The 23,308-nt window shown below is 34.4% G+C and overlaps 1 protein-coding gene across 1 annotated transcript in view; it reads right to left on the bottom strand.

Annotated features, from left to right (window-relative positions):
• Positions 1-2,537: 2,537 nt before the first annotated feature.
• Positions 2,538-23,308, bottom strand: part of LOC101896170 (gustatory and pheromone receptor 33a) — a 42,900-nt gene continuing 22,129 nt past the window's right edge. Inside the window, exons 2-5 of the mRNA XM_005182470.3 lie at positions 8,016-8,446; positions 3,283-3,612; positions 2,761-3,226; positions 2,538-2,655 (exon numbers count right to left, since the gene is read on the bottom strand). Coding sequence (XP_005182527.1) covers positions 2,572-2,655; positions 2,761-3,226; positions 3,283-3,612; positions 8,016-8,434 — 1,299 coding nt within the window. The 5' untranslated portion in view covers positions 8,435-8,446 and the 3' untranslated portion in view covers positions 2,538-2,571. The remainder of the gene's footprint in view (positions 2,656-2,760; positions 3,227-3,282; positions 3,613-8,015; positions 8,447-23,308) is intronic.

Here is a 23,308-nt window from a genome sequence, read left to right as displayed (position 1 = left end):
TAGCACGCTATTTCCAAAACCCCAGCTTTATCTGACCCTTTCGGACCAACTCTCACCCAAAATTTCAAGATTCTAGCTTCAGCCTTTTCGTCTGTTCGTTACTGTCAGGCAGGCAGGCAGTCAGTCGGCCAATTACTTTACTCTTTTATTAATATAGATTTAACAGAGATGTTTGACAGTAAAACAAAGCACAAAACATGCATATATTTTTTTTTATCATATAAAAATAATAGTTATCCAGTAAACCAGTAAAGAAAGTCTTAAAGTCGGGCGGGACCGACTTTATGATACCCTACACCACTTTGCTATTTTAGTGAGCTCCGCATAACAATTATGATTATAATTTAAAGTTCAAAGGACTGAATATGCCGAAGCATTTGTATCTTTTAAATTCGGACTTGTATTACCCATTTGGTGCACAATTAACTTGAAATCGGATAAAGATATACATGGGAGCTATATCCAAATCTGAAGAGATCTTGATAAAATTTGGCAAAGATATTTCTGAGCTGTATTTGATATATTTCCCTGAAAATCGTCGTTAAGGAGTGCATATTACAGCTGTGGGTAACAAATATAACGAATCGGATGAACAGTATATATGGGAGCTATAGCTATATCTGAACCGGTCTTCACCAAATTTGACATACTAGCTTCTAGACTCAATTCGGTCGTAAGTGCCAAATTCCATCCCATTTGGATAAATATTAGACGTTTGGTGCACAAAAAAAGGTAAATCGGACGAAGTTATATATGGGAGCTATATCCAAATCTGAACCGATCTGGAAAAAATTTAGCAAAGGTATTTCTGAGCTGCATTTGATATATTTCCCCAAATATTGTTGTTACAGAGTGCATATTACGGCTGCGGAGGACAAAAATAACAAATCGAATGAACAATATATATGGGAGCTATAGCTATATCTGAACCGATTTCGATCAAATTTGGCATACTTATTTTCAGGCCTAATCTGATTGTATGTGCAAAATTCCATACCATTCGGCCTGGTATTACACGTTTGGTGCACAATAAAAGGCAAATCGGGCGAAGATATATGTTGGGGCTATCTCTAAATTTTTACCGATTATCTCCTATTTCAATAGGATTCGTCCTTGGGCCAAAAAAATGATTTGTGCAAAATTTCATCTTGATAGGACAATAAATTCGAACTGTACTTTGTTTACAAAAATACATGGTCAGACAGACGGACAGACGGACGGATGGACATGCATAAATCGACTCAGAATGTGATTCTATACAGATCATCAAAAGGAACTATGGGTCTATCTCGTTTCCTTTTGCCTGTTACAAACAAATGCACAAAGACATAATACCCTGACATAGACATTGGCATAAAACCTGACTTGTGGTGTAGGGTATAAAAAGCAGTAAGTTTAGCCATTTGGATCGAATTTGGACATTTTTAAAAACATAAAAACAAATATAGTCGTTATATAGGGGTCTATATGAAGACGTGGACCTGCATAGGACAGAATATAGGGAAGTACCGTTATATCGGGGCTATACGAAGACCTGGACCTGCATAGACAATTTTCTGTCATAGACTGTAGTTCCCATTACAAACTCTAATCATCTAAATAAAGAATATTGGGAGGTGCCGTTATAGGGAACTATACGAAGCCGCATTCGCAATTTTTTATCACAGGCTGTAGTACCCATTACAATTTCCAAACAAGAAATTTGAAATAACTCCGGTGAATAATTTCGCTATAATCATCAACATACCGAATATTGGGAGGTACCGTTATATGGAGGCTAAACGAAGCCGCATTCGCAATTTTTTTATCACAGGCTGTAGCACCCATTACGAATTCTAAACACGAAATTTGAAATAACTCCGGTGAATAATGTCGCTATAATCATTAAAATACAGAATATTGGGAGGTACTTAGGGCTCTAGCCCCATGCTAACTTTCGCTTTGATTGGTCTACAATTGCGACCTGCAGAGCAACTGCAAAATCAGGATTTTGTCAGTTTTTGGTCCATTTATAAATCCTAAATATTATGCGATCACCTCCAAAATAAATAGGGTTCTATTCTGACCCTAGCCCCACTAAATTTCCATTCTAAATTTCGTGAAGATCGGGCCATAATTGCGACCTGTAGAGTGATTACAAATTAACATGGACGGACGGACATACATAGCTAGATCGACTCAGCTCAGCGAGATAGGAAGATCCATATATACTTTCCTATGTGGGCAACCAATATTTCGTGGTGTTACATACTTTTTGGCCCAATCAAACTTATAATACCCCCAACACATAGTGTTGTAGGGTATAATTATTATTATTTCGATGAGTTACAAACAGAATGACGAACTTAATATTCCCTTCATACTATGTATGGTGGAGGGTATAACTAATCACCCTTTACAGCATCATATTTCAGCAGCAGATAACATATTGCAATGAAGAAAAATGTGTGTACAAGAAACCCCATTTTTTACATTACAGCCATATTGTTTATTGAAAAAGATGAAAAATCCATACACTTTAAATATAAAACATAATTAAAATATTAAAAATTCTTTGCATATCCCATAATATTAAAGTAATCCTTCAGATTTCAATATCGAGCTCATATCGAATTGCAGCAACACAATTAAATATGATGTGGCGGCACTGACAGTCTATAAAAGAGAGAGAGAGAGAGAGAGTAGAAAATTAAAATCTTGCAAACAAATTCAATTTATCTCAAATGTCACCCCTCCTCTCATATCACCCCACCAACTTACCGAAAATATAAACGTATAGTCCAAGGTGAACAAACCAATACCGTTAAACTGAAAATAGCCCTCCCAGTGCAGGAACTGCAACGTAAAGGATTTCATTTTGTTGTAGTACAGGTCATTGCCCAACATGAAGGCAGGTTTCTTTTGCATTATTTCATGCACAATCATGGCCGATTGCTTGGAAAAACTGTTGGCATTGCAGCACAAACGCAACACCAAATAGGCCACGACCATCGTTGTGAGGCTCCAGACCATGAACAAAATGATGACATAATCCAACAGACGACTCTTGCCACCCACCACAAAGAAAACTTTTGTCAGCAAGAAGATGCCAAAAATAGTGATGACAAAGCACACCGCCATATAGGGAACACTTTGCGGCCCATATTCGGCATTGGTGATGACGCTCAGCGAAAGAATTTTATCGTGAAGTTTAAACAATTCGGGCAGATTGCTTTCAGAGGTGGGTCTAAAAAGAAAAGAAAATTTCCATAAATTCCAGGAAAAAGAATTTCATTTCCCTACCCATCATCTGGTATGGTTTCGGTGTCATAAAAACTCTCCAAATCATCATTGAGTTCATCACTTTCCTCATTGGTGGCCGTCAGGTGTCGCTGCCGTAGTTGCTGATTTGGTGGCATATCCTTTTTGGCATCCGTCTCAATATCGAATATCATCAAGGGAATATGTTTACGATCACTCTCGGCATTGATTTTCTCAAACAACTCGTTGAGTTTTTCAAAACGTTGTGATATTTCCGAAACGAAATAAATGAACTGACCCAGCATCACACTAGCCGCCGAGTATGGAAAATTCGAGACCATCAGCGTTATGAAGAAATATTCGTGGTAGTAACTGAAATGATGAAAAAAATGTTCAGTCCATCGATTTCGAGAAAAAAAAAATTTAAATGCAATAAAATAAAATATTCTTCATTAGTGTTAAATTGAAAGTTTATTAAGAATCCAAAAAATCTTTTTTTTTTAATTCTTTAAACTACGCATATCCCAAAAAACGGCCCAAATTTAAAAAGAGGGCATTACAAAAATTTTCATTTTTTGACAAGCAAATTTCCATTTTGTACCTCTCCTACAAAGGATACGATATTTTAATAATCTTAAATACAACACTATGCAACACAAAAAAAAATAAAGGAAAAATTCAGCAGGTTATGAAAATAGACCAAATATGTAAAAAAAAAACTATTTAAAATGTATTAGTCGGTTTTGTCGATAGATGTATACCCTCAATCAATGTTCGATTATTTAAATATATTTTGACTTCTGTTATGATTATTCAAACTGTTGACCCTCTGTGGAGTGGGTACTGAGTATTGAAAATTTGTATCGTTAGTGGAGGAGGTACCAGAAGGATTGAATCGATATATTCCATCTTCACAGCAGAACTTGTATTGATACAAATATTGTCATATGGGAACTTGAAGACAATCGAACAATTACGTCACACTTTATAACAGCTTTAATTATTTGTATGGGAGGTACTTGATGGAGTGAACCGATAATGTCAATTTTCGCACCTTACGGAGGACTGATGGATATATTAGTATTTGCAAATTTGGATCAAAATCGGATCGTCCTTTCTCTTAATGTCCAGTAAAATATCTCTTTTTTTGAAAATTTCGACATTTTGTGGGGGAAGTACGAGAAGGAGTGGGCCGATATTGCGCATCTCCGAACTTGATCCAAGTTTGATAATAATATTAAGATGTATCCAGTTATTTCGCTTTCTTTGAGCGTTTTACTTTTCAAAATCTTCAACCCTACGGGGAGGCTCCAGAAGAAATAGTCCGATCTCTACCAACTTTATAACAGATCTTCTGTTGATCAAAATATTCAGATGTACCAAGTCTGAATGGAATCAGATGTTAAGTTCGTGTTTTATAAGCTCCATGGATATGCAAAATTTTGAGATTTTGTGGGGGGAGGTACCAGAAAGAGTGGACCGGTATATCTCATCTTTACAGCACATCTTGTGCTAGTAGAAATGGTGGGATGTATGAAATATGAAGAGAACGGATGCTTATTTCCGATTTTATAATCATTTTGGTCATTCAAAATGTTAACCCTTTGTGGGGGCGGTACCAGAAGGAATGGTCCGATCTCTATAAGCTTTATAACATATCTTGTGTTGATGTAAATATGGAGATGTGCTAAGTCTGAATGGAATCGGATGTTAATTTGGCGTTTTTTGAGCTTCATGAATATTGCAAATGTTGACCCTTTGTGTGGGAGGTAAAGAAGGAGCTGTCCGACACATTCCATCTTCACACCAGACCTTGGGTTAATCGAAGACAATCGGGCTCATACATCACTATTTATAAGAGTTATAGTTAATCAAATATTTGACACTTTGTGGGGAGGTACTTCATGAAGTGGGCCGATATGGTCCATTTTCGCACCTGACGTAGCACTGATGGAAATAGTAATATTTTCAAAGTTGGAGAAAACCGGATTATATTATAGATAACCCCCCTCCCCCACACGACCTTATGTGGGGGAGGTACCCCTTGAAACGGATTTGATCCAAAGAGACCTTAGACCCTAGGTCCGTTATTTCAATGAGAAATTGTATTCAAATCATTTGTTTAGCTCAAGTACAACCCCTTTTAAAATTGGCTATAATCGGCACAAAACGTAGATGCAGCTCAATATATATTATTACCCCATTATTATGCGCCAAATGGTTAATATCGACCTGAAGGGATTAAATTTTGACGCAAACAACCGAATTTAGCTTAGAAGCAAATACTTCAAATTTGATCAAATACTTCAATCGGTTCAGATATAGTGTTAGCTCCCATACATATGTTTCATCCGATTTTGTATTTTAGGCCCTGACACTCATAATGTGCATATATCAGATACAGACAGATATACCGGTAATAGGTTTAGATTTGAATATAGCTCCCATATATATCATTACCCGATTTCACGTTTATTGTTCACCAAATAGTTAATACCAGCTCAAATTATATGAATTTTGGCACAGGCCGCCGAATTCAGTACTTTGAATTCGGTGTAAATCCGTTCAGAAATAGCTGTAGCTCCCATACAAATGTTTCACACGAGTTTTTATTTAAGTTCCTCAGACCCCTAAATTCATTACGTGCCAGCTATAGTATATAGCATAGAAATACCTCTGCTTAACTTTATGGGGATCGGTTCAGTTTTGGATATAGCTCCAACAATATCGTCATCCACTTTTACGTTTACTATCTTCCAAAAATGTAATATCAGCTCAAATATTATGAGTTTTGGTGAAAACCGATACAGTATCTTCTACAAATTTTAGTGAAAATCGATTCAGAGTAGAATAAACCTCCCAGGATTTGAGGCGCAGTCGCGGATATCCTTCTAAATTAATTGTGCAACAAATGTGTAATTTTTGTCCAATTGGGATGGATTTTGGCAAATTCGACAGAATTTGCCCTGTTCGTCCAATTTGGTGAAAATCGGCAAATTTCCTGCTGTTACAATTTCAAAAAACATTTTGAGGACCTAATTGAGTTTTTTATACCCTACAACACTATGTGTTGGGGGTATTATAAGTTTGATTGGGCCAGAATTTATGTAACACCTCGAAATATTGGTTTCCCATATAGGAAAGTATATATGGATCTTCCTATCTCGCCGAGCTGAGTCGATCTAGCTATGTATGTCCGTCCGTCCGTCTGTCCGTCTGTCCATGTTAATTTGTAATCACGCTACAGGTCGCAATTATGGCCCGATCCTAACGAAATTTTGCACGAAGGTGGGGTTAGGGTCAGAATAGAAGCCTATTTCGCCATGATCGCCAAATGTTTAGGGGTTGAAATGGACCAAATACTGAAAAATTGTCGGATTTTGCAGTAGCTATACAGGTCGCAATTATAGACCAATCGACGCGGAATTTCGCATGTAGATAGAGTTTAGGGAAGAAGCCTACCAATTTGGGTGGTCATCGGATAATATTTAGCGGGTAAAATAGACCGTATCTTTTGTGTTGAAAAAATTCAAAATTTTTCATTAAACCGCGAATATTTTAAATCCCGGCGAAATCACAAAGCCATGACAAGGTTACTTCTGATATTTACATTGATGTTAACATCCAACAAATCGGATATATAGCAAAATATGTGCCTATCATAGAAGATATGCTTGAAAGATCTCTTATATGTCGAGAACGGCTGAACTGATTTCGTCAGTTCTCATTAATTCAGAATGACCTCTTGGCAGGAAAGAAAAAAACGTCTAAAAAAGTCGCATAAAAATATCTCTCTAAAGATGAAAATATTGATTTTGTAAAATTTTCTCATATTTTTTCAATTTTGTCATATTTTTGGCATATTTTCATTTTGAATTAAACATTTGGTAATATTTCTACAGCTAACAAAACTAAGTAGTTAGAATATCAGAATATCATATACAGATCGCATTTATGGCCCGATCCTTACGAAATTTTGCATGGGGATAAGATGAGTGTAAGAATAGAAGCCTACTCTTTTTGGAGATGATCGCCATATATTTAGGGGTTGAAATGGACCAAAAAACTGCAAAATTATCAGCAGGTCGTAATTATCGCCCGATCCTCACGCACATTTGAATGGGGGTTACCGGACATTGCAAAAGCTAAGCAGTTTTGGATGGTCATCCAAAAATATTCCATGTGTGAAACAGCAAAATACCAAAATGTCAATTGCAGTGACTCTTTGGAGAATTCACAGATACAGGAAAGACGCACTTTTGACTATTTCGTTAACGCTGATTTCGTTAAGGAATATAGTCAAATGTCTGTATCTCATATAGATGTGTTTCAGTCAAAAACCAATAATAAATGTTAATATTTTGCCACTTCTGAGAGATTATAGGTCTTTGGGAAATATTGATTCAAGATTTAGGAAGACAATTTAATTACCAATAAATTGGAAATGAGCAAATTAGTTCAAGTTGCTATTATTTGAAAATTAGAGAACGAAACCTGATGGTTTTCTTTTATTAATTGTCACAATATCTTGTGGGATTCTTTCGAGTATCTCGCCTATATAAACTGTATCGTTTATTATAGTGTTATAGGGTATTCAACGGTCGGTCCCGCTCGACTGTAGCCTTTGCTTACTTGTTTTTTTTTTTTTTTGTATTCGATAATTAAGTTTTTTTTTTTTGCTTAAATTGTGCGTAGTTGAAGCACTTGATAAATAGACTTTCTATAAATAAAAAAATTCGAATTCAACGATTTTTTATTATTTCAGTTTTACTTACTGCACCAACTCCTTCACATCATAACAAAATGACGCCGTAAATGCCAGTATAACCACAATCCATGTTCCATAAAATAAATACTTCCGTTTCTTCTTCGGTTTACCATCCATGTCACCACCGCTGACAGCTTGACATCTCCTCAAATTCTCATCGATGTCTTGAAGTGAATTTTCAAAGACAATAAAGAATTTCTTACGACGCCATAAATTCAGAGCATGCATGGATAGATAGAGGAAGCAACCCAAATGCACAATCAGTGCATTGCCCAGACGACACACGCTATCACAGCTGGGATTGTGGGCAATGCCAAAGGATCCGAAATTGATCAAGCCATAGCATATGATATAGAATGTGGGAATAATGTACATTTGTATGTAATCGAATATGTTCGAACGTGCATTCAGACGATCGAATGGCATGATCCCATACAGCTGAAAGGAAAAAAAAAACAAATGGAAAAAGGGTAAGTTGAAGTTATTTGTTACAGTATTTGAATTTTATTCAAGCAAATATATACATATATTTTAGCACATATGGTCGAATTTATCACATAAGCAAGTATGTGTATATAAGTTTTATCCAATTTGACCTTTAAGCCGTCAAAACCTTTAATGTCCACTTCACAACAATGATTTTCTGTAAAAGATTTTATATACATCTTACAAAAAAAATTCTCGAGATGGGTTCAGATTTGGATATAGATCTTTTATATATCCTCTTCCGCACCAAATGTGTAATATCTTCCGGTACCTCCTCCACAAAAGGTCAAAATTTTTAAAAAATGTATTTTCTGCACAGAAAGAGAAACGATAATCCAATTTTGCTCCAACTTTGTAAATCATAATATTTGCGTCAGTGCTACGTCAGGTGCGAAAACGGACAATATTAATTCACTCCATCAAGTACCTCCCATTAACCCATGATGGTGCCATGATGGAATACATCGGCCCACTCCTTGTGGTACCTCCCCCACAAAAGGTCGACATTTTCAAAAAAAAAAAAAAAAAGTTAAAAAGTATCTGTCGGTTTTGCCGACACATGTATACCCTTAGCCAATGCACGATTATTTAAAAATATTTTGACTTATGTTATGATTACTCAAATGTTTAACCCCTTATGGAGTAGGTTCCGAAGGAATGTGCCAAAATTGGCCATTTCGTATCGGACCTAAATAAATATGATATAAATATTTCGAAGTGCCAGGTTTGGACTATATTGGTAATTTCCTTCACTTTACATGACATATATGATACTTTTTTATAAAAAGTGCGTGAGGTACCAGATATAATCGATCGAAGTATTCCATTTTCATGCTTCATCTAATACATATAAAAATATTGGTATGGGCAATATTACAAGAAAATAAAACATTTATATCCAATTTATGGAAAATCATAAATTTCATATTCACCTCAGGTTTCTGGCAAAGAGAGATATACTTAGATATAGCAAGTTGTAAAGAACCGCTGAGTTGTTCGCAAATTATTACAGATAAAAGTATTGAAAATTGTGACCCCTTGCGAGTGAGGTATCAGAAGGTGTTCACAGATATATATCATCTGCACAACAGATATTGTATTAGCAAAAATGTTAGTATGTGTGAAATTTGAAGAGTGTTGAATGCCTTTTTCACTTTCTTTGATCGTTTTGTTTATCATGATATTGAACCCTATTGGAAGGTAGCAAAAGAAATTGTCCGATCTCTGCCATATTTATAACAGATCTTGTGTTGATGGAAATATTGAGATATACCATCTTGAATATCTTGAATGGACTCGGATGTTAATATCGCTGTTTATGATGTTCATGGATATTAAACAATTTCAGCCTTTGTGGGGGTGGTACCAGAAGGAGTGGACCGATATATTTCATCTTCACAACAGATCTTTTGTTAGTGGAAATAATGGGATGTGTGAAATATAAAGAGAATCTGATGCTTATTTCGGATTTTATAAACGTTTTAGTTATTCAAAACTTTGACCCTTTGTGGGGAAGGTACCGGAAGAAATGGTCTGATCTCTACTGTTTTTATAACAGATCCTGTGTTTATAGAAATATTCAGATGTGCCAAGCCTACATGGAATCGGATATTAATTTCGTGTTTTAATTCTACCTTTTGTGGGGGAGGTACCAGAAGGAGTGGACCGAAGTATTCCATCTTAACACCAAATCTTGGGCTTATAGAAATATTGGGATGTGTGAAATTTAAAGACAATCGGATTCTTACGTCACATTTTTATACCCTCCACCTTAGTATGGAGGGTATATTAAGTTTGTCATTCCGTTTGTATCGAAATATACATTTTAGACCCCATAAAGTATATATATTATTGATCAACATAACATTCTATGTCGATTTATCAATGTCCGTCCGTCTATCCGTCTGTCCGTCTGTGGAAATCACTCTAGCTTCCGAACGAAATGAAGTAAGTTGATAAAATTTTACTCAAATGTGTAACATGTCTGCAGTACTTTTGGTATTGAAAATGGGCCACGTCTTCGAATAGCCCCCATATAACGGGGCTTTAATATTTAAAGTTGGTAATAGATACTACGGCTTAAGACAAAAAATTGGTCATGTGGGTCCACGTCTTTGTGTAGCCCCAGTATAACGGTACCTCCCGTTATTGGGTATTTCGATGATTTTAGCGACATTCTTTACCGGAACTGTTTCAAATTTGGTATTTGAATTTCATAATAAATACTACAGCCTATGACAGAAAATTGTCTGTGCAGGTCCGCGTCTTCGTATAGCCCCCATATAACGGTACACCCGGATATTCGGTATTTTCATGATTTCAGCCACATTATTTAACGGAATTATTTCAAATTTTGTGATTGAAGTTCGTAATGGATACTACAGTCTATGACAGAAAATTGTTTGGGCAGGTTCATTTATAACCCCCATGGTACCTCCCTATATTCGGTATTTTGATGATTTTAGCTACATTATAAACAGATTTTTTTCAAGTTTTGCATTTGAATATTGTAATAGCTTGTGACAAAAGTTGCTTAGGTAGGTCCAAGTCGTCGTATAGACTCTAATATACGGCTACATTCGCTATTTTTAAGATTTTAACAGAATTTTAACGGATTGTATTTTTTTGAAAATTGTTAAATTTGTACCAAATGGTGGAGGGTATTCAAAGTTTGGCCCGGCCGAACTTACAGCTTTTTTACTTGTTCAAAAGTTATAATTATTCAAAATGTTTACCCTATGTGGGAGGGCACTTGATGGAGTTGACAGATATTATCTATTTTTTCACCAGACCTAGAACTGACGCAGATATTAGGATTTGCAATGTTGGAACAAAATCGGATTATTGGCTCTCTATCTGTGCAAAAAAAATTTTTTTTTTTTTTTTGAATATTTCGAACTTTTGTGGTTGAGGTACCAGAAGGAACGGAGTACTTTGATTTAAGGTTCGGATAGGCTCGAATTTGTACTTCCGTTTGCAATTTCCGGAAATCTTCATCTGAGACCTCATAAAATGTATACGCACTTGTTCATTCGTTCGCCTATTTTTTTATGTTTGTCTGTTAAAATAAAGTCCACATTATTTTACATAGATTTAAGAAATTTTACATAATAGTTATCTGTAGGTAGAATTTCTCCTCCCCCATAAAAGTTATGCATGCTTCCGGTATTTACCATAACCTCCATATAACGCTATCTCTCGATTTGAGTTTTCTGCCATTTCGGCTTCAAGTTAGGTTTTAATTGTCCTCACAAAAAAGTTCCTGTATAAGAGTACCTCCCGACTTTCAGTATTTTGACGGTTTCTATATCTAAAGTTTCACCGGTGTTAGGAAGGTACTTTTTCATGCCTTGAACCCATTTTGCCCCCCTGTAATTTGATATTTTGAAATCCTAATTAGTACAAAACATCCTCGTAAAAAAATTCTAAATGTAGTCCCTCAAATAACTGTAGGCTCCTAATTAGGAGTATTTTGAAGTCCCTAACGCCATAATATCAAAATTTAAATTATAATTTGAGTAATCACATTAACACAGTTCTTACTTCTTTATAGAGTAAGTGTACCAGTAATCGGCACTTTTCGGATTTTCTAAAATATTACTAAAATTTACTAAAATATTAGTTTTTGCCAGTAGTCGGCATCATTTTCCAATGCTCGGCATGTCTATTTGCCAGTAGTCGGCATATTGTATTTCAGTAAAAAATATTATTTTGTAATTTTTTTTATTTCAAATAGTATAAAACAATGCTATATTGCTAATTCATAAAGATTTGCAATTAATTTTGTTTTTAAGTAGTGTTTTATTTAATGATCATTACCTTCAGAACGTATGGATTTTCAATTAAAATAAAAATGTTATTAAATAAAAAAAAGAAAAAAGTAGCTTTCTTATATTTGGAATTTGTGGATTGATATTTTTCTTTAAGATAGTCAACATTTTTTTTTTTTTTTTTCAAAAATGCCACCGCTATCTAAAACGTCGAATAGCTGATTTAAAAACCTACTTAATTTAGAAACGTTGGTCAAAAAGCACAAATAAAAGCAACTTCCGACTCAAAACTATTTTTTATTTGAATAGTTTTTGGATTATTTTTTAATACTTTTCTCAAGTTTTGGTGAAATTGGTCAAAAATGATATTTTTCTAGTAATCGGCAGCCCCTGCCGACTACTGGCAAATCTCTTTTTTTCTGTTCCTAATATCGGCATTAAATAATATAACAGAAAAATGCTTGATTTGTATATTTTTGAGTTATAAAATGATCTTTAGACTGTTTTTTACTATTATAAAATATTTCTGATTCCAAAAGTATTAAATTCAATTTACTTAAATCGATTATTAAGTTGACGCTACCACTAATTTCTTCTTTACAAACAAGCACTATCGCACGCGTTGGAAGATACTCACTGACGAAAACCGTTATTCTCTTGCAATAAATGATAGGAGCTCATTGTTTTTTTTTTACAGAAAGAGAGCAGAGAACACTGTTGACGTTTTTTACAATTATTTCATTATTTGGTTAATTCTATTTTTAGTTATTTAAGTTTAAATTTCAAAACTGCCGACTACTGGGACATGCCGAACTTAGGCACACTAACCCTACTAAAGTTCATAATTTTTTCTGTAATGCCATTGGATTTGCTTTATGTGTGGCTAAAGAAAAACATAGTTTCAGTGTTTTCAAGAATTGTAACTATTCAGAATTGAATACCAGTTATAGGTTTTGAAAATACATATAACGTAGTCTTTCAGTCTCTTTTGTTTTCTTTCGGCATGCAAAAAAGGCCCTTAATTATACCCTACACCACATAGTGGTAAGGGTATTATGTCTTTGTGCATTTGTTTGTAACATGGAGAAGAAACGAGATAGACCCATAGTTACTTTTGAGAACCTTCATAGAATCACTGTCTGAGTCGATTTATGCATGTCAGTCCGTCTGCCCGTCCGTCTGTCCATGTATTCTTGTGAACAAAATGCAGGTCGCATTTATTATCCGATTGAGATGCAATTTTCCAAACAATATTTTTTTGGCCCAAGGACGAACCCTATTGAATTTGGTGAGAATCGGATCAAATTTAGATATAGCTCCCATATATATCTTCATCCGAATTCGGGTTAAATGTGCACCAAATGTCCACTATCAGTCCAAATTACCTGAATTTTGGCACACACAACCGAGTTCGGCCTAGAAGCAAGTATATCAAATTTGGAGAAAATCGCTTCAGATATAGCTATAGCTTCCATATATATCTTTCATCCGATTTGATCTTGAAGTCCCTCACATTCCTACTATGCACTCCACAACCGTGATATTTGGTACCAGGTATTAGATGGAGCACAGAAATAGCTGTTTTAAATTTTATCGAAATCGGTTCAGATTTGGATATAGCTCCCATATATCTCTTCATCCGATTTCGGGTTAATTGACCACCAAATGGCCAATATCAGCCCAAATGGCCCGAATTTTGGCATATGTGACCGAGATTAGCCTTAAAGCAAATACAACAAATTTGGAGAAAATCGGTTCAGAGACAGCTATAGCTCCCATATATATGTTTTATCCGATTTGGTGTTTAAGCCTCTCACATTCGTAATATGCACTCCACAAGAATGATATTTGGTACCAGATATAAGATACAGCCCAGAAATTGCTGTTTGTAATTTTATCGAAATCGGTTCAGATTTGGATGTAGCTCCCATATATATCTTCATCCGATTTCGGGTTAATTGTGCACCAAATGGCCGATATAAGTCCAAATGGACTGAATTTTAGTACATCGGACCAAATTCAGCCTAGAAGCAAGTATATCAAATTTAGTGAAAATCGGTTCAGATTTAGATATAGCAACCATATATATGTTTCATCTGATTTAGTGTTTTAGACCTTTACATTCGTAATATTCACTCCACAACCGTGATATTTGGTACCAGGTATTAGATGGAGCACATGAATAGCTGTTTTAAATTTTATCGAAATCGGTTCAGATTTGGGTTAAATGTGCACTAAATGATCAATATCAGCCCAAATCACCTGAATTTTCGTACATAAGACCGAATTCAGTCTAGAAGCTAATACGTCAAATTTGGAGAAACCCGGTTCACAGATAGTTATAGTTCGTAAAATGCACGATAGAATTAGATAGATTTTGATTTTGTACCAAATATCTCATAGAGCTCTGAAATGCCCTGTATAAACCTTTTTACGAGAGCTCTACTAAATATGCATAGTGGTGTAGGGTATCATATAGTCGGCCCCGCCCGACTTTTGAGCTTTCCTTACTGGTTTTTCCTTAAAATATTTACACACTTTTTTCATATGTCTAAATATGTTGGTGTCAGCATTTCAATTTTTCAGAATTTCAAGAGTTAACCTTTAAAGGGATGAACTGAATTCTCACACACATAACGTAATATTTTATAAAAATATAAACACTTTCGTTTTGGTTTTGGTCATTTACCAGTGAAAATGTTAAAATAAACACATTCATAATGAACTGTTGTTGTTGTTGTTGTTATTGTTGCTATCGTTTAAAATTGCTCTTTCTAAAATTTCTTCACAATAACTCCAGGCAAAAGTCCCTTTTTCGTTAGCTTTTTGGTTTGCGACACAATACTTCCGCCACCGAAACACTTCGAGTGTTTAACTTAAAAAAAGGGTTGTTCGTAACTTAAATGGTCGCCATTATGGCCGAATGCTTTTATGGCTAACAAAACGCATTGTACATTGCGACAGATAACAATCAGATGGAAGCGCTCTTGACCACTTTGTTTCGTATTTGTTTTGTGTGTGTTGCTTAGCCCAAATCAATTAGTTTATTAGAATAGCATTTGTGACCCCTACATGAAAACGGCAATGCAAAAGGGAATTTATACTCTATTAATTTTTGTGTGAAATTATTTGGTATTAGTGACGGGTGTTAGCTTGAAATGGTTCTGAATGCATTTTATGAGACTGCGGAGACTATTTCAGAAAACTCTTCGCACTGAAATTAGTTTATGAAAAAAGAATGGTGAGAAATGGACAAAAAAATTATAACTATAGAAGTACTCTATTTTAATATTTTTATCAAACATAAATTAAAAAAAAAGTAATGAAGTGTACCTCACTGTCGACTCATTCCGCTTTAATATTTATCCGGCAAATTGTTGATTACAGCTCATAATAAAATTAATTAATAAATTAACTAATGAAACATATACAGATATCGTTTAAGTTAAATTTTTGTTAGATACGAACCTTGAAAGTTATTTCAATATTTGCATTGTGTTTACTGAGGGTTCCCCTAGAGAACTCAGACTAACTGAAGTGAGTTGTAAAGTATGTGCTGACTTCTGAAACGCAATTTCGGTACATATGACAATAATTCTAATGTGAAGTATGTGTATTTTTCCACTTTTGACACTTTATCTCTTAAATAGAGTTTTTTTTAATATAAACCAGTAAAGAGAGTCTTAAAGTCGGGCGGGGCAGACTTTATGATACCCTATACCACTTGGCTAATTTAGTAGAGCTGCGCATAGCAATTAAAAGTTTTTATGGGAGAATTCAATCATACACGCTATGATTATAATTATAATTTAAAGTTCAGCGAAGCTTTTGTATCTTTTAAATTCGGACTTATATTGCCCATTTGCTGCACAATTAATTTGAAATCGGATAAAAATATATATGGGAGCTATATCCAAATCGGAACCGATCTCGATAAAATTTGGCAAAAATATTTCTGAGCTGTATTTGATATATTTTCCTGAATATCGTTGTTACGGAGTGCATATTACGGCTGCGGAGGACAAAAATAACAAATCGGATGTACAATATATATGGGAGCTATAGCTATATCTGAACCGATCTTCACCAAATTTGACATACTAGCTTCTAGACTCAATTCGGTCGTAAGTGCCAAATTTCATTCAATTTGCACAAATAATAGATGTTTGGAGCATAATCAAAGGTAAATCGGACGAACTTATATATGGGAGCTATATCCAAATCTGAACCGATCTGGATAAAATTATCAAAATTATTTCTGAGCTCTATTTGATATATTTCCCCAAATATTGTTGTTACATAGTGCATATTACGGCTGCGGAGGACAAAAATAACAAATCGGATGAACAATATATATGGGAGCTATAGCTATATCTGAACCGATTTCGATCAAATTTGGCATACTTATTTTCAGGTCAAATCTGATCGTAAGTGCGAAATTCGATACTATTCGGACTGATATTACACGTTTGGTGCACAATAAAAGGCAAATCGGACGAAGATATATATGGAACTATATCTAAATTTTGACCGATTATCTCCAATTTCAATAGGGTTCGTCCAAGGGCCAAACAAATGATTTGTGCAAAATTTCAATAAATGCGAACTGTACTTTGTTTACAAAAATACATGGACAGACGGACAGACGAACATGTATAAATCGACACAGAATGTGATTTTATGCAGATCATCAAACGGAACTATGGGTCTATCTCGTTTCCTTTTGCCTGTTACAAACAAATGCACAAAGTCATGAGCAACTTGTGGTGTAGGGTATAAAAACCGAAAAAAAGGACATAGGACATTTTTTGTTTGCCACTTACAGATGCAATAAATGACGATTTTTTATAACCTAGTGGTCAGGGTATTATATCTCTGTACATTTGTTTGTAACAGGTAAAAGGAAAAACCATGGGTCTAGGTTCCTTTTGATGGTCTGCATAAAGTCTGCCCCCCCTGTCTATCGGTCTATCTGTCCATGTATTTTTGTAAACAAAGTACAGTTTAGATATAGCTCTCATATAAATCTTCAACTGATTTCGGTTAAATTGTGCACCAAATGGCCAAAATCAGTTCAAATGACCTGCATTTTGGCAATTCAGACTAAATTCATCCTAGAAACAAGGATCTAAAATTTGGTGAAAATCGGTTCAGATATAACTATAGCTTTTATATGTATGTTTCATCCGATTTAGTGTTAAAGTCCTCAACAATGACATCAGATACAGCTCGAAAATATCTTTGCCAAATTTAATCGAGATCAGTTCGAATTTTTATGTACCTTCGATATACATCTTTATCCGATTTTACGGTTATTGTCCAGAATATATGTAATATCGGCCCAAATTGGCAAGTTTTTTTTTTCATATTCAACCGAATTTTTCATTTGGTGAAACTCAGTCCGGTATAACTATTGCTGCAATAAATATTTTTAATATAATTTTTATCGAAGTCCTATCATGCACTATACAGCAATGTTATTTAGTACTAGAGGTATAAAAGCCTCCGTCAAACTTATTGAAAATCGATTCAGAGTTGAATATATTTCTCGAATTGTGTCTTCTCTAAAGCCATGGTATGCATTCAAATAATGTTCTTAGTTGGGATGATCTACTTCACATAAATTCCCAATAAAAACATTTTTGTTGCGAGATCTTTACTAAATACACATCGTGCTGCAGGGTGTCATATAGTATTTATTTATTAGCTCCTGGTGTTTTTGTAAGATTTAAAGTTGTGATGTATTCTGTTACACAGTATAAAATTTTATGGCGAAAAATTTTGATGAGACATTATGGTTTGAAATGATTCCGATTTAAGGTAGTATTTAATAATTTTTATAAAATCGACAAGGTAATTCCAAAAAAATAAAAAGGTCAGTTTGTAATTCCTTGAAAAAGTCACGTTTGACCCCACAGAGTATATATGGCATATGGCTTAATTTGAGTTTAGAGACTATGCTTGAGTCTCTTTAAAATTTTTACCGGAGGTAGGTATTTTTAAACTGAAGATGGCAAATAATTTTTTTTGTGAGGGAAATATCAGGTTTTTATCCTGTTACACATAACCGATATCTATCATTTGAAAGCTTATGGAAGCCGGAGTAATTCAAGAAAATTGGTATTTTTGTGACAGTACCTTACACACCATATTATATACATATGTGTTAGTATCTCTTGTACTTCCGAGGATATTGGCTTTATAGTCGTTACATATGGAAAGAGTTTTAAGTGAAGCCAAGATTTTGGTTTAAACGTTTTTGCTAATTTGTTGTGCTTTAAATTCGGCTTTAACTAAAAACTAAATTTAATTTAACGGTATTTGTCGTGTATTTTCTTTTCACGAAACTAAATAAAAAGGAAATCAAGATATAAAGAATAAAATTTCTACGAATGTACGCGGAAGGGAATACCTAAGAAGTATCGTTAAAGGTTAGCTAGTTTTTTATTCAATTTTGCATTCGTAATGGATCGTTTGGAACTCCTTGAAATTTTTCCTACGATTTTTTTAATTTAAAACCATGTACATCTTTATCAGATGGTGCCCTTCATCAACTAGAAATGTGGGTCTTATTCCTAATTCTGGCACATTGAAATACATTTATATTATACCCTACACCACATAGTGATAAGGGTATTATGCCTTTGTGCTATTGTTTGTAACATTTGAATTTTCATAGAATCACTTTCTGAGTCGATTTATGGATGTCAGTCCGTCGGTCTGTCAATGTATTTTTGTTAACAAAATGCAGGTCCCAAGGACAAACCCTATTGAAATTTGTGAGAATCGGTTCAAATTTAAATATAGCTCCCATAAATATCTTCAACCGATTTTGGATTAATTGTGCACCAAATGGCCAATATCAGTTCAAATGACCTGAATTAGTACATCCCACTGAATCCAGTCTGAAAGCAAGTACATAAAATTTCAGATATAGCTATAGCTCACATTTGTAATATTCATTCGACAACAATGATATTTGGAACCAGATGGCTAATGTCCAATATCAACCCAAAGGGAGTGAATTTCGGGACGTACGATCCTATTTTATGGAACTCGGTCCGATATATAATTTGTATACCCTCCACCATAGTATGGAGGGTATATTAAGTTTGTCATAATACACATTTGAAGATAGATATATATATTGGCTCCGATATATCGGCTCTGAAATAGTTGAAATTTACATTCAACAGAAGAAGTCAATTGTGAAAAAAATGTGAGAAGTGCGCCTTCTGCGCCCGTACAACATTCAATTGACGCAAAGAATGTTGAATGGGCCCAAAAGCCCTTTACTAAATACCTCCCTTTTTCCCGTATTTTAGTGATTTAGGCATTATTAGACATTATTCACCAGAAATATTTCAAACTTTTTATTTGAAGTTCGTAATGGATACTACAGCCTAAGACAGAAAATTGTGTGTGCAGGTTTACGTCTTCGTATAGCCCCCATACAACGGTACCTTCCGATATTCGGTATTTTGGTGATTTTAGCGACATTATTCACCGGAATTATTTTAAATTTGGTATTTAAAGCTGGTAAGGGATACTACAGCCTATGACAAAAAATTGTCTGTGCAGGTCTACGTCTTCGCATAGCCCTTAAATAACGGTTTCCTATATAGGTCAACGTCGTCGTATAGATTCTAATGTAATGGCTGCATTCGGATTTTTTAAGGTTTTAACATAATTTTTAGCGGATATTTTTTTAAAAATTGCCAAAATCGTTATAAATGGTGGAGGGTATTCAAAGATCAGCCCGGTCGAACTTACAGCTTTTTTATTGTTTTAATATAATCCTTCTGGAAGTGATATCATACGCTCCATAGCAATTTTTTTGATATAGAAGATTAAAATGAAAATCCGGTGAAAATCGATTGAAAATTGAATATGCCTCCCATATTAGTTCCCTCTGAAACCAAGCTATAACTGCTCTAAACCAAATGTTCATAGGTGGTATAATCTACTTCAAATAAGTTGTTTTGTTACGGGAGCTCTACCAATATGCATGTAGTGTAGGCCCCGCCCGACTTTTAAATTTTCCTAACTAGTTTGTTTGGTTGTTTGTTTGTAATTTATGGACTCGAAAGCCGCTGAACAGATTTTTCTGAAAATTTCCAAGTATACTGCAATATCGAGGTAACTCCAAAAAAAATTAATTTTACGAGTATATGCACATATCTATTGATGTATTACACCGAACACTTTATATTTCTCCAATTTCAATAAAATCTGGAAATAAATTTGTAAATTATATTGAAATCGGTACAGATTTGCATATAGTTCCTACATAAATTTTTCGACTGATTCCTTATGCACCAAACACGCTATGTATGTCAAATTTCAATTAAGTTTGGAATTTGCCTAGCTATGCTAAGAGTACAAAACTACACAGCAACCTAATTGAGTTGATATGTATTGCTACCTAGAATCCCTCCAATAGCTACAACAATGCCGTTTAACTTAAATATATTGCAGTTTCCTATACGGTTGGCATTTGCTCTAACATTTAATGACATGCGGACTAAATTTAATATTTTCCTGCTTTTCCCATGGTCAGCTGTATGTGGAATGTTTATGTGAGGGTAGAGGTCTACCGATCAATTTTATTGTTTACAGCAAATACGTTTTTTTAAATTCTTGAATACGTTTTAATTTTATTTAAAAATTACAAAATATTTGTATATAAAATTTTGAATGTATGTAAAAGCAAAAGGGGCAGCAAAGTTCACAGGGTTCAGCTAGTTTTCTAGAAAAAAATTGGACATGGTCAAATAATAGCTTGAAAGATATCCTGGGTTCTTCCGACATAATTGACTTTTTAACACGCTACTATTAATCCATTTTTGGCAAGGGTTACGATGATTTGCCCTTATAATGTATGTAAATCTTAACAATTCATCGCCATGGAAACGTAAAACATAACATAATTTTCTACATAGTATATTACTCACAAATTTATTTGAATTTAAATTTATCGTTCAATAAATTGATAAATCATTTCTTGAACGATAGGTTCCTAGAAATACATATTTTAACGGAAATGTAATAGTTCAGTATGTACGCTTTAACGGACATATAAATCTTTATTTTATTATTAATTTTATTATTAATTGCTGGATAGTTTGACAATCACCTCGTCACGTTTTCAGCCTACTTTTCTCTTGGCAAGAATCATCATATGATTATTTTACTTTATTCAGTAAAAGAGACATTTTGTAAAACTTGGCAATACTTTTTGTATCAATGCCGCAAAAGCTTTTTTGGAAATGACTACAGGTGTTTGTTTATAAGCTACTCTAGTAGCAGAGATTAAAAGAAAAAAAGAAAAAAAAGAACGAGAGAGAGAGAGAAAGATACAACACGAGAGTTACAAAGTGTGGTGAATTCCGCTGATACAACCCCAAAGATACATAAATAAACAAAACCTCTTCTCAATATATAATTGAAAACAACTTGTACGAGTCTGCTGCGAGCAGTCCTGTTGATGTTATACAAACACAGCGCAACACATGATAAAGGATATGTATTGAAATATTTGTTGGTTTTGTTGTCGTTATTGTTGTTGGCAATATATAAATGGCAGCTGGTGAAAGAAAGGAGAACTAGAAAGAGAGAGAGTCTTTACTGGAGATGGTACTAAGTGTGATGATTTTAATATTTTCCCATAATTATTTTTTTTATTATTCTTTTAATCTTTGCATGACTAGGCATTGCTGATTCATAGGATATGAAAAAATCGTTTCAACATTAAAGAATTACCGGTCTGGTTTTCTAAAGGATTGTGACATATACATGTTCCGTCTACAATGTTGTCACTGCCTCAAAATAATGAAAAGCTTATCAGTCCAATAAAATGCAAAGAATGGGGTATATAAAAGCAGAGCTATTGAATTGATTATGTTTTCCGTACACGTGAAATCAGTGATGGAAAATTTACTTTTTGTGTGTTACTTTGTGTGTGTTTTGTTACTTTACAAGCCCGTTCTCAGTTTCAATGTTAATGTGTTTGTATTAAGTATAATATTTTACTATCCTGTTAATCGAGTTTCTTACACTAAGCCATACAATTAAGGTTATTTTAAATTTGTCATTCCGTAACATCTTGAAATATTCATGGGAGACCCTATAAAGTATATATATTCTTCATCAGCACGAAAGTCCATAACGATTTATGCGTGTTGTCTGTGGAATCTTCAAAAGAGCTAATCCTTTTTATACCCTACACCACATGGTGGTAAGGGTATAATGTTTTTTGCATTTGCTTGTAACATGGAGAAGGAAGCGAGATAGATTCATAGTTACTTTTGGGGATATTCATAGAATCACTTTCTGAATCGATTTATGCACGTTAGTCTTTCCGTCTGACCGTCCATGTATTTTTGTGAATAAAATGCAGGTCGCATTTATTATCCGATTGAGATGAAATTTTCCAAACAATATTTGTTTGGCCCAAGGACGAACCCTACTGAAATTCGTGACAATCGGATCGGATTTAGATACAGCTCCCATATATCTTCAATTTCGGGTTAATTGTGCATTAAGTGGCCAATATAAGTCGAAATGACCTGAATTTAGGCACATCCAACCGAATTCAGTCTTGAAGCAAGTACGACAAATTTGGTATAATTTCAAATTTGATATAGCTATAGCTCCCATGTACATGTTTCATCCGATTTGGTGTTTAAGTCCCTCACATTCGAAATATGCACTCGACAACAATGATATTTGATACCAAATATCTTATAGATCTCGGGAATACCTTTTGTCAAATTTTATTGTGATCGGCTAAGATTTGGGGATAGCTCCCATATATATCCTTCATCCTTCATAAGTTCATTGTACAAACAATGGCTAATATCGGCCCAAATGAAGTGAATTTCGGGACGTACGTTTCTATTCTGTGGAACTCGGTTCCGATATATATTTTTATACCCTCCACCATACTATGGAGGGTATATTAACTTTGTCATTCCGTTTGTAACTCATCGAAATACTCATATTAGACCCAACAAAGGAATTACATTCTGTGACAGAAAATTGT

The sequence above is a fragment of the Musca domestica genome, unplaced genomic scaffold (genome assembly GCF_030504385.1).
Source record: "Musca domestica strain aabys unplaced genomic scaffold, Musca_domestica.polishedcontigs.V.1.1 3, whole genome shotgun sequence".
Lineage (NCBI taxonomy): Eukaryota > Metazoa > Arthropoda > Insecta > Diptera > Muscidae > Musca > Musca domestica.
Note: the sequence above shows the minus strand (reverse complement) of the source record. Positions and strands in the feature narration are given on the sequence as shown.